The sequence below is a fragment of the Coturnix japonica genome, chromosome 6 (assembly GCF_001577835.2).
Source record: "Coturnix japonica isolate 7356 chromosome 6, Coturnix japonica 2.1, whole genome shotgun sequence".
Taxonomy (NCBI): Eukaryota; Metazoa; Chordata; class Aves; order Galliformes; family Phasianidae; genus Coturnix; species Coturnix japonica.
The window spans coordinates 13,699,207-13,713,315 of NC_029521.1; the positions used below are offsets into that span (position 1 = coordinate 13,699,207).

Genomic DNA, 14,109 nt, shown 5'->3' on the forward strand with positions numbered 1-14,109 from the left:
ACAGACGTGACTTCCCTGTTTAGTAACTGACTTTCTCACCTACCAGCTCACTTTGTGTGCATTCGTTCGTGGATATTCACAGTGTGCATGTTTGTGTAGTTGCAACAACTACATTTGACACGGACCTAGATTCAGCAGCATAGGTTCTTCATCAAGCTTAGCATCTGTGCCTTGCAACCTTTATCAAGTTCATTCCTCTGGTGTTTTGCTCCTCGGTTTTGCCATCTGAACTTACAGAAGTATCACTTATTAGCTCTAGATGGTGAGATACAGCAACTGGATCACGCTAATACCACAGCACTTATGCCAAAATCCAGTCATCAAAACCATATCTGGTAAAGTATTTCAAGTAAAGGAACAGACCCACTTTACTAGATAATATTTACTTAATCTGAAGTTTATATTGTGTGGAGCAGGTTTGTTCCTTGTGGCACAAATAGCATGTAAAAAGGGGAGGGGATTGTCTAGAAAGTTATATACAGATTAATATGATTTAATATTACCAAATAAAGCAAAAATAACATGAAGAGAATATGAAGGTTGGAAAGTTGAGCTCAAAAAACAGAGAATATGGAAGCTGAGATGGTGTGGCCATGATAAAATGTTTCCAGAGATACATTAAATTTGTCTTGTTGGAATGATGGGTTTCTCTTTTCAGAAGCAGGTTTGGGTTTGTAAATAATAGTTGTACATGCAGCAGAAGTGGTTGCATTTTGATCTCTTAGATTTGGATCATGTGGCATTTTAACACTTCCAAGTGAGACTTGACTATTAGCAGGGACTGGAAGAAAAGCCATGCTGTTTAATAAAGTGTTTATGTCCAAAGCCAAAATGCCAAACTTGTTCTATGCTGTGTAACGTTAAAGCAAGATTTTCAGCATCTTTCTACTTATGAACCTTATTAGAGGGGGAAAAAAAGCAGGCAATTCTGCGGTTTATTTTCAAATATAATTACCTTTCAGAATATGTGACTATGCATCAGCTGTTTTACTGATGGGTTTTTATTAAGGCACAAAACAGAAGGTAGCAATATATCGCTAGTGGTCCAGAAGGCAACTACAGTGAAGTCAGAGAATGTCTCAGTATTTCAGCTTAGATTTTAAAATGTAAGGTTTTGCTTTGAAGAGTAAGGAAAGAGAGTGCACAGTTGAATTTGGTGATCCCTGTGGGTCCCTTCTACACTCCTGCGTAAGCTGCAGTCAAATCAGTCAAATCACAGTCTTGGCAGCTCCTGAGCCTGGTTTGGTTCCCAATTCAGACCCCTGATGTGCTTTGCTTCTTTGAGATATGGATCACATAGGATCTCTTTTGATCCACAAACTGGGATCCAGACTTCAGGTACTTACAGACATTTCTGAAGTTGTGTCAAATACGTGGGCAGCCTCAATTAGTAGTTTAATCTTTTGGAGACAGTACAACAGGAGAATAAGGAAAACAGGCTCGATGAAGGGTTTTCTATCTATTCATGATGGCTATGCTATAGGCTCCCAAAATTGCAGATTTTTTCCTTAGAGTATGAAGTTGTTCTGCTGCTTAATCAGCAATCTGACAGAACTTGGAACTGTTGAAGTCCGCCCTGCTGCCTTTCTGCCATATGGGCACTGAGGGAGAGTTGTTTCACCTTGTCCATTAATGCCGCCATAGATCTGTATTACAGTCCCTCTTAGTTTTCATAATTTTAGGCAGAATTCAAGCTTACCTTTGTTATTCCTGTAGCAGAAACCATTGGAACTTTTTAAATTTTTTGTTGTTCTTTAGCTATTATTTTTTTCCAGTTATTATTTTCCCTTTATAATGTGAGTGAACCAGAATTGCCTACTAGATTTATCAGTGGCATAATTGTATCTTATTTAGTTTTCTATTCATTTGATAGGAATTCTTAACTGGGTATTTTTCTAGAACAGTGGGGAAGACCTTGCTTCTGAATAGCAGTAGTAAGTTTATAATCTGTGATTTTTATATGTAAAATTAGAATTGATTTTCTTCATTAATTCACATTTATTAATAATTAATGTTGTGTTTTCTTGCTGAGCCATTTGATATTTCTTCTGTAGCTCATTATAACCTACACGGTTCTTCATTGTCCAGAATACTTGTTGTCTCTTGAAAACTGCACCCCTGTATGAGTGACCTTCTTTTCAGTGTAATTTATGAATGTGTTAAATAGCACAGATCCTAGGGGGGTGATCTGACGACCTTCCTTTCCTCATGCTGACTATCAGCTCCTTTTTCTTACAACCATTTAAACAGTTTTCTGTCCTTTTTTTTTTTTTTTTTTTTACTACCTTTGGGGTCTTTGTATTGTTTTGAAGAGTCTTTGATGATGGCCATATTTTAAAGTGCCTTTTGCAAGTCTGCTTGGATATTAAATGGATCTCCTGCATCCCAAATACTCTTTCCTTCAGAGAATGCCAGTGTATTTGAGAAATATCATGTTCCTTTACAAAGGCAGTTTTGACTCCACCGAATGCTGTATGTTTTGCTGTGCCTTTCAGTAATTTTGTAGTTTCTATGCACATGTGTAGGTGTTAATTCTTTTAATACATATGCAGAAAGCACTTTTCTATCCCGTTCTCAATGGTGTCATTGAGTTTGTTGACTGGAAGACAAATTTGCTTTGGTTAACAGCTGTTCCATGATAGGTTCTGTTCCTTCTTGTTGGGTTATATATTTAGAATAGCATTGTTGCGACTAGTGTGTCTTCTTTTAAATTTTAGCTGTCCCTTTTCCACCAACGCATCGTTTGACATCTGAAGAAGTGTTTGACACAGATGGAAAACCCAGGGTTGACATTTTGAAGAACCACTTGATAAAGGAAGGTCGAGTGGATGAAGAAATTGCACTTAGAATCATCAATGAGGGTGCTGCAATATTACGGAGGGAAAAAACTATGATAGAAGTTGAAGCTCCAATTACAGGTAACGTTTCTGGATTATTTCACTAATAATTAAATTTTTTAAATATTCCATTTTTTCACTAGTATGGATTTTCTTAAAATTACTAGGATAAAATTTCTGTGTAATCTTTCTGAATAATCTCGCGCAGTTGCATTTGCTTAGCAGTACCCAGATGGCCTAAAAAAAGACACTGCTCATTACCGTGTAAAACTGAGGCATTGAATCTGCTGGGGAATAAAACAGAATAAACAGGGTTATAATGACAAAAGAGAAAGTGGTTAAATGCTTCCGAATTATGAATTTCTAATTCCTGTGGTGTAAGTGGGAACAAAGACACTTCCCTGGAACAGAGAAGTGAGCTCAGAGTTATTCTGAAATCTATGTATGTGAAGAGAAGCTAATTGCTGTTGTTTAAGCAAATGCTGTGACCTAGATTTCTGAGTGAAAAATACACCTTATAGTTCCTCTGTAGGTGAAACTGATGAGTGAGTGCAAAACGGTGTTCTTATGAGGGCAGTAGTACTGGAAAACAGAAGATTGTTTTGCCATCTTTAATGTAACGTGACAGATCCACTGTGATATAAAACTGACTTGTAGTGCTTTTAGGGCTATTTTTGTACTTGGATTAGTTCTGTTTGTATTTGACCTGGAGAATGATGGTCTTAGTGTCCTTAACATATATATATTTTTTTCTACAAAAAATCCAGATTCATGGAAAATATTTTTATTGTGTATCTATAGTTTAAAATAATAAATGAAGATTCTATTTATTTTTTTTTTTGTATGCGTGTTCAAATCAAGTGGTCTTTATCTCGAAAGCTTTCTTCTGAGTGGACCTTGCAAAACTAAGTGTTTTCAAATGCTTATTTCAGGGCATCAGCTTGCTTTGGTTTGTTAATGTCAGGCAAATGAAAACATTGAAATAGTGTATCATTGCTGGCCTCTTAGAGAAATTAAACTGTTGACCTGGTGGAAACAAACTAGCTGAACTCAGAATATTTTTAAGTTCTAGGCTCAAAACTGAAGTCCATATGTTTAGAATTTTTATCTTTCACTTCGTTTGGGAAGCTGCCTTGTGTTACTGGTGTATTGGAAGCTGAAAAAGAGGAATGTTCTTACAGAGTTTGAGTTGAAGTCTTCAGAGAAGTGACATGCAAGAGGATGCGTTTTGTTTGGTCTGATGTTTTGTAGGTCTTTGTGGCAATTGTTTTGCTCTGAGGAAATAACAATCTGTCAAGTGCCATATCTGATGTTTCTTTGGAAAATTAGAAAGACTTGTTTCCCCACCCCAAATATACTGAAGCTCACTATGAAGTCAAAAGAGACTGTTGGTCAGCTGATCAGTGACGTTTTGTGTCGATTGAAGGCATAGGCTCTTGAGTGCTATCAGCAGCACCTCCCTGCAGAAACAGCAAAGCAGCCCCTGACTTCCATTGCACTGGAAATTCCTGTGGGAATGAGGAGTTAGGAGCAGTTGTCTCTTCCATTTGAGGTTGTTTGGTTCTTATTGTTTTTTAATTGCAAGATGACCTGGCATTGCTGCAAGCTCTTCAGAGACTTCCCATCTGTTGTCTTTGGCACTTCTGCCTTAGGTTGTGCTAACCACTGGTCTTGTACTGTTTCATATTCTAAAACCACAAGAAAAATCCACTGTTGAAATAATGAACGTGGTTATTTGAAGGAGAAGGGTAGAAGAGAAGATATGATGCTGTTGAAAGGTGTGATAGTCAGACTTAGAAAACAAAGGCTTCCCTGCTTTTTTCAGTCCCTTGTGGAAACAGCAAGTAATTGCAAAGCAACATCGCAATACCCTTTCAAAATGCATACCAAGGCAGATCTGTGAAGATGCATAAGGGGCTGGGGGAGACAGAAAAGAGCTGCTGACAGCTTTCAAGACCTCAACACTCTCTGTATTAACTAATATTTTGAAAAATATTCCACTGTCTGCCAGGTTCAAGTCTGATCGTTGTCAGCATTGCCACATGTAGCGAGAGCAGTATCTTAGTGAGCAACAGAAGGTGAAGCTTCAAAATCATGTTATTTCTTTTCTATGCATGTCTTTTTATTAGAAGTACTTTGTGGCTGTTTACTGAACTATGACTTAGTGACTTTTCTGTTAGATTTTTTTCAATTAATTTGAACAAAATTTTTGCTTGCAGTGTGTGGTGACATCCATGGCCAGTTCTTTGACCTGATGAAGCTGTTTGAAGTGGGAGGATCACCTGCCAACACAAGATACCTCTTCCTCGGTGACTATGTAGACAGAGGTTATTTTAGTATAGAGGTAACGGAATATTAATCTGTTTGTCCTAAATTTTTCTATAAGCACGCTTTCATGGAGATTTGCAAATGACATTTTAGGTCTGCTTTAACACGTGAATGTGTTCTTCCTTGCTGTGCTTCCTTCTATTACAAAGGCCTACTTACAGGAGGATATTGACCAGTGATTTGGACTGTCCCGTGGAAATCACCAGACTTCTTTTTCCTCTTCTTTCTGCAATTGGGTTTTATGACAGTTGAACTCTGTAGCTTTATTACGTATAATGTTGTTTCTCTGGGAATATGCATTAAGGTGTGTTTATAAGTTTTTGGAGAGCAGGTGAGTTGTGACTGAGATGCCCTTCTTCCAATGTGTTAAAATGTTTATCTGTACAAAGTAGACTCCTTTTTTATATATATAATGTTATTTAATAATTACTGATATTTTTCTTTGTTAAAATTCTGAGGGCGATTACAGATATTCCCAAAGGATGATGTGTTTTTCTGCCTTTTTATTTATTTATTTATTTTCAGGTATTTTGAATTCAAGTAATTTTTTTAATTTTCAGCATGTTTATGAAATACGTTACACATGATATTCACGCAGGTATTCACATATTCATATCAGTGACTTCCAGACATAGGATTTATTCAGTTAACTGCTCTGCTTGAGCCAGCTTGGGATCTCTTCATAGATATCAAATCTAATAGAGTGGTGTACCATTAGAAATAGGATCTTGCAAAGCTTGGTGTATGAGGCTTTGTATTGAAATTATGCTGTTCTAATAACGTATGTGTGGGCATGTGTATGTACTGTGAATGACATGCGCTAAGGAGTTTTCAGGGACAGCAGACAAACAGGAGATACAGCAAGAGTAAATGCTTCAGAAAGTCATTTGTAAGAAAAATTCCAACATAAATGTGCTGTGTGTTCACTTGGTCTTCATGGCCTGTCCTTGGTGATTACAAATAAGCTAATTGTTCTTTTCAAGGATTTTTACATAGCAACGATAAACTGTAGCAACAAAACAACTTTTCAGGCATTACACTTAAGAAAACCTTGTGAACAATGGATGTGCTTGAATATTTTGATCAGATCAGGTTCATTATTTTTTATCTTATATTAATTTATTTTTAATGTAATATTTGGATTGCTAAATAGAGTTGTGGAACACGTGAAGATATGCTAAATATACTCTTGAAAAACACTCTGGGACTTCTAATGTGCTTCTCTTCATTGAGATAATCTGTGTCTTTTTTTGCTCAAAGTGGCTATTGGAGCAGCAATAAAGTATGTGGCGGATTGTCTGAATGAAGTTGAAATGCTATAAGCACGTGGAGGTGGGCCTGTGCTTTGCCCACATTTCCTTAAGAAAGGAAAAAATAGTATGTTAAAATAATAAATTTAGCCCTTTGCTTCCAACATTTTCCTTAAAAAATTAAATAAATTATAGATAAATTTTTGTTTGCTAATCCTTAACATTTAGAAAAAGTGATTTAAGCTCTGGGTGGGATTTGGGAGTGTCACTATATGGTTACTTCAGAGTTTCTCTTAGTGACTGGAAATGGAACATAGTTTTGATAGAATTGTCTTTTCACACAACAGTGAAGGTGAAATCTTTAGAAGCACAAAGTGAAAATTGATTTTTCTCTAATAAATTCTTTAATTGTTCTACCCTAGAACTTTTAAAATTGTGTTGATACTTAAGTAGTAAACTGTTTTCGATTAAACAAATACCATCTTCTGTAATGGGAAAATTCATTATATGCTGTACTGTATTTGTATAAAGCAGGCTTACGGGATCAAAATGGAGTTCTTCCCATAAATATACACAACTTCTTCTTTTCTGTACTGAAAGTAACAGGACATAGAAAACTAGTCTGTATATAATAGTAAAAAGTATATATGCTGGTACAGGAACAGGTCAATAAATGTTCTTTTTGGCTTAATCAATACCACACTTAAAATCCCAGCAGTTTTGTTTAGCTGAACTTGAATTTACTGCTTGAACAATGAATAAACAAGCAGCGTTCCCATTTTTTTAGGGGGGGCGATGGGGTAAAATGATAAATCCCATCAATTCTTAGTTTAAAAACCCTCTGAAACAATACAGATGCCTTTAAATTAAACAGATATTTGGTGGATTTTGTTTATCATTTGTTTCCACTAGTGTATGTCTGCTTTCCTTATGAAATCAGATTCTTTGCACAGTGACATGCATTGCCTAGATGAAACTGAACCAGTTGCATAACTGTGGTCCAGAACTGATATATTGGGTTGGGAGAAATAGTGTTGTATTCTTGTAATGGCATATTGAGCTGTTCTTATATCGTTGGCATTCTTACTCAAAGTGTCTGAGTAGTAACAGGTTTTAAAGCGTAATTTATTGAATGTCTTTGTTTTCCAACAGTGTGTGCTGTATTTATGGGTCCTGAAAATTCTCTATCCAAGCACGTTATTTCTTTTGAGAGGCAACCATGAATGCAGACACCTAACAGAGTATTTTACCTTTAAACAAGAATGTAAGTATTGTCTAAGAACATAACATTATTTTACTTCCTACCTAATGATTTCCAGTCATTTTGCTTGAGAGATGTTTGTTAGTATAATGAAAGTCCTGCAAACTTTTGGAATCCCAGCTAACTTCTGTAAAACTGCTTGCTGTTAAGTGTGGCAGTGGAGTTAAAGTATGTAGAAGGCTGTTGTTTGTAAGCATATGTTATGGAGTAAACTTTAATGCATAAATCCTGGAGAGAAGAAAGTTTGGTTTCTTGGCCGTAATCAGGAGTGTGATGCAAGCTGCTGTACAGAGTTGTGAAGCTAGAAAGAAAATACCCTGCTGCTGAGTAATTTCCATTTGGCTATTGATTTTAACTGTATTACTAAGGTAACTGTTGTGGTGACATAAGCTGCTCCTGCTTTTGGAGGTCTGTTATTAGTAAGAATGCACTAATAAATGGAACATATACACTGATAAAACTCTCTTCAACAAAGGTAGAAGTTATGTGATATGACGTATAGTTGCTTTTTAGCGTTTCAGTGTAAGTGAGAAGTCACAAACTTCTCAGTACCTTTTGAAGTATGCTATGTAATTGTATAGCACAAAATATGTAGATCACTCTGAAGGTAATGCCTCCTATTTATTTCCATGGAAACTACAACAGATACAAAGAGCACAGTAACAGTTTGATAGAGCAAATTCCCAGGTGCAGAACATCGCTTTTGAACGTGTTCATCTCCATTAGGTGTGTGTTTTTGCCAGTGATAAGCAAGATCTGCATGCTGTACTTGTAAACATCTGTACCAGTGGAGGTGGCCCACTGTCACCACTGCTGAAATGCACCACCACTGCCTCACTGTGCTCACAGCCACCTTTTGGTCTCAATAAATGTTCTGCAAATATCAATGAGTGACAGTGGGTGCCATTTTCTCCACATGGGGGGATTCAGCTGCAGACCTTTGTATCGTACACACTTCCATGTTTGACATTGCTTTATCAGTCTGCCCCTCTGCAATCATTTGCCACGTCACAATGAAATGTAACAGAATATCGGCAGGAAGGTTCACCCTCTGCTGCTCTCATAACATCTGCCTCCAGCATCATAAGTCAACATAACAAAATAGGAGGCATTGCTTTTGGAGCAGCTCTCATAGCTCCTGTTTTAAATAAAAACAGTTTCTCCACACTTAAACCATAAAATGAAAAACAAGTTGTTAACTCTGGAAGAGAATTTCTTAACAATGTGCTTACTATCGTAGTGTTTGGAAATGTCTGTTTAAACCCAACTGTACTTGTTTTAAGTGTGTAACTTGTCAATTTCACTCTTATATTTATGATCCACCAGATTTCACTCTCTGTGGAACACTGAATTCTTAATAATTTGTCTTGTCTTTCCTGCAGGTAAAATAAAATACTCTGAAAGAGTCTATGATGCTTGTATGGAAGCTTTTGATTGCCTCCCTCTTGCTGCTCTCCTAAATCAACAGTTTCTTTGTGTTCATGGTGGACTTTCACCAGAAATTAATACACTAGATGACATTAGGAGAGTGAGTATTTTGTGTATTTGAAACTAAGTGGGAGTACAGGTATTTATGTCATAAACAAAATCACGTTTGTGAAGTTGTCAGTTTATTTTCTGTTCTTGTCCATTTTGGAAGTGTAAACCAGGATCTGAAATTGAGACCAAGGGCTTTTATGTGTGCTTCTGCTTGGCCCATCTAGCACATTTTTCATTATACGTCTCAGTGAGGGCAGCTGGGACTGTTAGAGACCACACAAAAACACCTCAAGAACTCCAGAGAGTTTCCTAAGACGTGTAGTACGTATTAGAGCTTCTTATCCAGTCTAAATAGGGAAAAAAAAAGTTTGAAACTATGTATACTGGAAAGGTGGGCTGCTCTTCAGAATGACAGATTTGGTGGGTATTTGCTTAACAGCCGTAGAATGCTTCCCAGTGTGGGAAAAGTGCTGACTGTATCAGTGAGAAGACTGACAAGTTTTCAAAACTGAATAATTGAATCCCTGTGTAGTTAATAGTGTGCAGCTTAAAGCGAAGACGGTTGTGATGACATAAGATGTCTTTTTCTAATAAATCTGTTTCAGCTTACATAGAGTGCTGCTGTCAGGTCAAGACTGTATCTGAGAATTTCAAACACAGTTGCTTTCCTTCTTTGTATAGTCTTCTTTTGACTTCTTTTAGTTAACTCAGCTGAAATCTTGACTACAGGACATAGCTCTTCTTCCAAGCGTCCTGATTATTCAGGTTTTGAAAAACTGGCATACAGCCTGGCATGAGTGCTGCTTTATTGCTAGGTCTTGTTTTCAACATTTGAGTTATTCAATAGGAAATTAAAAAACAAAGATAACCTCTGGTTTCAAGACTGGAAATAACAAATTGAGCAGAACTACTACCTCCCCTAGGTCATTCCTGCTAGTGTCTCACCTCACTGGGGGGGGAAGGTTGTGGATGTGAGAGATGGGAGGAAAGAGTGCTCCCTTGTATTGAATCAGCTGCTTGAGTACCTTTTATGTGGTTTTCCAAAATTCCTTGTGCATGTCTAGTCATGTCTTTTCCAGGATCTGAAATCCTTGGAGGAACAGGTTATACCAAATAAGTTCTACTGGAAACAGAAGCTTCTGAAGGGACCAAAGCCATATTTTTTTTCTCTCTTATGAAAAGCTTTTTTTGGACAAGTGAAACTTATGTAACTTAAGGTGCACATCCCTTCTATAAAGGCCTATCCACTTTTAAATCTTCATCACTTGTATTGTTGAGAGCCTTTGTCAAAATATGCCAGTACTTGGTCATAGAAGGCGATATATCTCTCGTGGCTCAGTAGTCATTCCTGTACTTTTTCTCTAAACTATGAGAAATAAGAAAATTGTACCTCCTTCATTAAAGATGCAAAAAAAGAGGAAAGAATGTTTTCTTGGGTTTTTGTGTGGTAGTGATGTTAGTTTTGGAGTATTTGTGGATATTCTACAGTTTTTAGATATGTAGAAGTAAGATCCCTAATCCAATGGCTTTGGTATAACTAATCTCTTTATGAAAGAAACTTTTTTTCCCTCCTACTGGAGTTTCTTTTACAATGTAATAAAGGAAATTCTATTTTTGTTATATTCTGTAATTTGTGAAAATACAGAGAAAAAGGAAGCTGTTTGTTTGCATTTTGGTCACAAAAGTGTGTTTTAGAGCTGTGAACCCTTTGAAATATGTTTCCAGATTACAATACACAACATTCTGTTACTTGTAATGATTCATCCTGTTGATGGGAATTTATAGATCAGACTTGATAATAGGAATTTGGGTACGAGAAATGGAGGCTATGATTTAGGAAAATATGGAGCTGAAATTCTGAAACTACTCTCTAGCAGGAAATCTAATTGCTACTCTTGGTACGGAATTGAATGAGTTTTATGGCAAGTGTAAGATTAAGTTTTGTATTCATAATTTGAATTATGAATTTGAATTATAAAATGAGTAGTGAAACAACTATTAAAAATAATTATAAACAATTCCATAGGCCTCCTAGAAGATTTTATGTACAAATTGAGTTACAATCTTAAGGAAAAAGTGCTCCCATTAGCCAGTTGTGGAAGTTAACAACTGACATTGTTGCAGCATATTCAGAATGTGTGGAAGTGTTTATAAACCTCATCTGAAAGGATTCAGAAGCATCAAAGTTTGGAAGCAGGTTTCAGATTGCTGAATGAAAGCGTAAGTTTCCAGCAGTTGATAACACCCTTTGTGTAGACTTGAATGGGACATGAAGTACAACTTTTGAAGCTGAAATGACAAATGTAGATTGGTGCTTCAGTTATTTTCTTGAAAATGGTTTAATTAGTTGTAGCTGATTTTATCAGTGCAGCTGGGCATCTTGGCTGTTATTACTTCTCTTCTTCTTAGAGTGCACAATTAACAGTGCTGCTGTAGTATTAGGGGGGTTGTTACCCCAATGGAGTTTTCAAAAGCTGAAAGACAAAACAGAATCCGAGTGTTACAGAAACTTGTAATTTTGGATCAGCGTTTTTCTGTTTTTCCTTTCTTCTTTCAGTGAGAGGTATGAACATATCCTTTGTATTTTGCTTGATGTGTTTGGAAATCATACCCACTCATGTCTCCATTAGTGACAGCTGAAGAATAGCTGATAGCAGCATAAAATAGAAATAGTTGCTTCTGAGAAAACTGTGGGATTGCAGATGAGGATGGGAGAAAAAAGAAATAAGTTTGTATACATATGGAACAAGGTAAATGGGAGCCTGTTTCAAAAAAGATCAAATTATTAGATGGGAAAAGTATGTCCCTAATTTTGCTTTGTACTAATGTTTGTAAATATTGATAGCCCCATTTTTTTGGTTTTTTGTATGCTTTCTTGTACTGATTTGGACTATTTTGGAGGCTGAGAATGTCAGTATATTGCAGTTAGAAATATTGCAGTTAAGGAGAGTGATGAGAGAGGAGAATGAAATGATAGAAATAGATATGAAGTATATTTACAAGTTCTGTGGTAGAAATGGAAAAATGTATTGAGATGTTTCGCATTTTTCAAGGCAATCTTAACATGCAGATGTCTGTGTGTGTTGTTTAGAGAGTGAGAAGGAAAGGCAAGTAAATTGTACCATTCTGATGAGGCCTTAGTTCTTACTGCATCACAGTTGCAATGAAACGTGATCAGAGCTTTCTGGAAAGTAGCATAAAGAAAACAGTCTGGAAGAACTGTTATAAGGGATTGCAATTTATTTTTCTTTTAGTCTCAGTCTTAGAGCTAATCAGGTTTCAAAGTGTCAAGTGAATTTAATTAAAAAGTAATTCTGTTATATTGGTTTTTACACTTGCTTTTGTAATGCAAGGATAGTATAGGATGAGCTATAAGCATGTGTGTTTATATACACATGTGAAAACATGCATTGGATATTGCTGCTGATGAGAACCACATTTATAAACATAAGACAATGTTGTTAGAAATGTTATTGCCTTTTTTTTGTTTTTTGAAGAATTGAGTGGTATCTTTTGGAGAAGTCAATCTTCATGGGTTGGCAGCGGCTTCAAAGCTGCATTACAGCTCATCATACACTAATATTGGACGCGTACTTAAACTGAATAGGTGGTGCAAAATCCTCTTATATCTAGGAAAACAACATATAAATGTGGTGTGTGAAGCAACTTCTGTAAACATCATGACGATTGTATTCTATCATGAGCCTTCTGGTTCATTAGCAGAAGTTCTTATAAGAAAGCAGTTTTCCTCTGCAAATTGGTAGGCATCGTCATCCAGCACATGAAGGGAAATCACAGTGTTAAGCAGTACAGTCGTTAACCAGAAATAAAGAAAAATTCTATGTAGATGCAGGTTTTTTGTTTGTTTGTTTTTCTGGATGAACTGTTCTGTCTGTATTATTGACTTTCAGGAAAGTTATTTATCTATATGAACAAAATAATTACTTCTCTGGCATCCTCATTTCTGGTAGAGGACAGGTGTCATAGTAGCCACAGCACTAAACCCTATCTGTCAGTGTTGCTGCAAGTGCTTCTTATTTCTGGGAAACTGCAAGTATGTGAATCTAATTTTTGTCCTCTGAAGTTCATTCACACTGATGTTATGGTTGTGTTGGAAGAGTGTCACTTTCGAACACACAACCATCAATTTAGAGGTGCTGCTTTGTTGATTTATACTGCCAAGACTTCTGCTGAAACAATATTCTATGAATCTTGATTCTAAGCCTAGTGATATGGAAATGTCTGGGTAAAATTAAACTATCTCTTAAACAAGAGAGGCAGAAATACTTTTTTCCTGTTTTACGGCAGATGATCATTCTTTTATTGTGTTCTCAATGACACATAGGCTTGATCAGTAAAGAGCTTTGAAATATATAGGGTGCTCCTAGGAATCTCTTTATAATCCCTTACTTCCTTTCTGTGGTATGCTGAAGTATTCTTTTTCTTTAGTAATATCTGACTGCCGCACTTTTCTGACCTTCATGTGTTTTTTAGAGTATTACTGTACAGTACTTCTCAGGAAAATTAGGACAGGTTAATTAAAATTGATGTCTATGTCTTCGAGCATGTAAAACTTTTGTGAAGGTCTTTTGCTTCAGAGGTATAGTACTTCTAATTTTCTGTACTTTAATCTACCCCCAAGGTTTTGCTACTCCTCAGTTCTCTTCTCCTCAGTTCTCTCATCTGTGTGGTGGTGTGCTACACCTCAGTACAGCAGCCCTGACTTCTCAGTACCTAAAAATTAATTAGATTTAAATATATTACGGTCCATTTAAAAAAACGATACCCATTTCTTTTGTATCACTAGGCATAGTGATTCTTATTCTTGAAAAAAAATGTTCTCAGTTACTTTAATCTTTTTTAGAAATACATTAACCTAATTTGTATTGAGATTCTGCTTTGTCATGGTCACAACATCATGCTCAGAAATGGTTATTCATTAATGCTTGTTTTG

At 36.3% G+C, this 14,109-nt stretch overlaps 1 protein-coding gene across 5 annotated transcripts in view; it reads left to right on the forward strand.

The window, feature by feature from the left end:
• PPP3CB (protein phosphatase 3 catalytic subunit beta) overlaps positions 1–14,109 on the forward strand; it is a 48,024-nt gene that overhangs the window by 9,154 nt on the left and 24,761 nt on the right. For all 5 annotated transcript variants that reach the window (XM_015866512.2, XM_015866515.2, XM_032445588.1 and 2 more), the window contains exons 2-5: positions 2,718–2,918; positions 5,057–5,181; positions 7,568–7,679; positions 9,059–9,204. In XM_015866512.2, the coding sequence (XP_015721998.1) occupies positions 2,718–2,918; positions 5,057–5,181; positions 7,568–7,679; positions 9,059–9,204 (584 nt within the window). The remainder of the gene's footprint in view (positions 1–2,717; positions 2,919–5,056; positions 5,182–7,567; positions 7,680–9,058; positions 9,205–14,109) is intronic.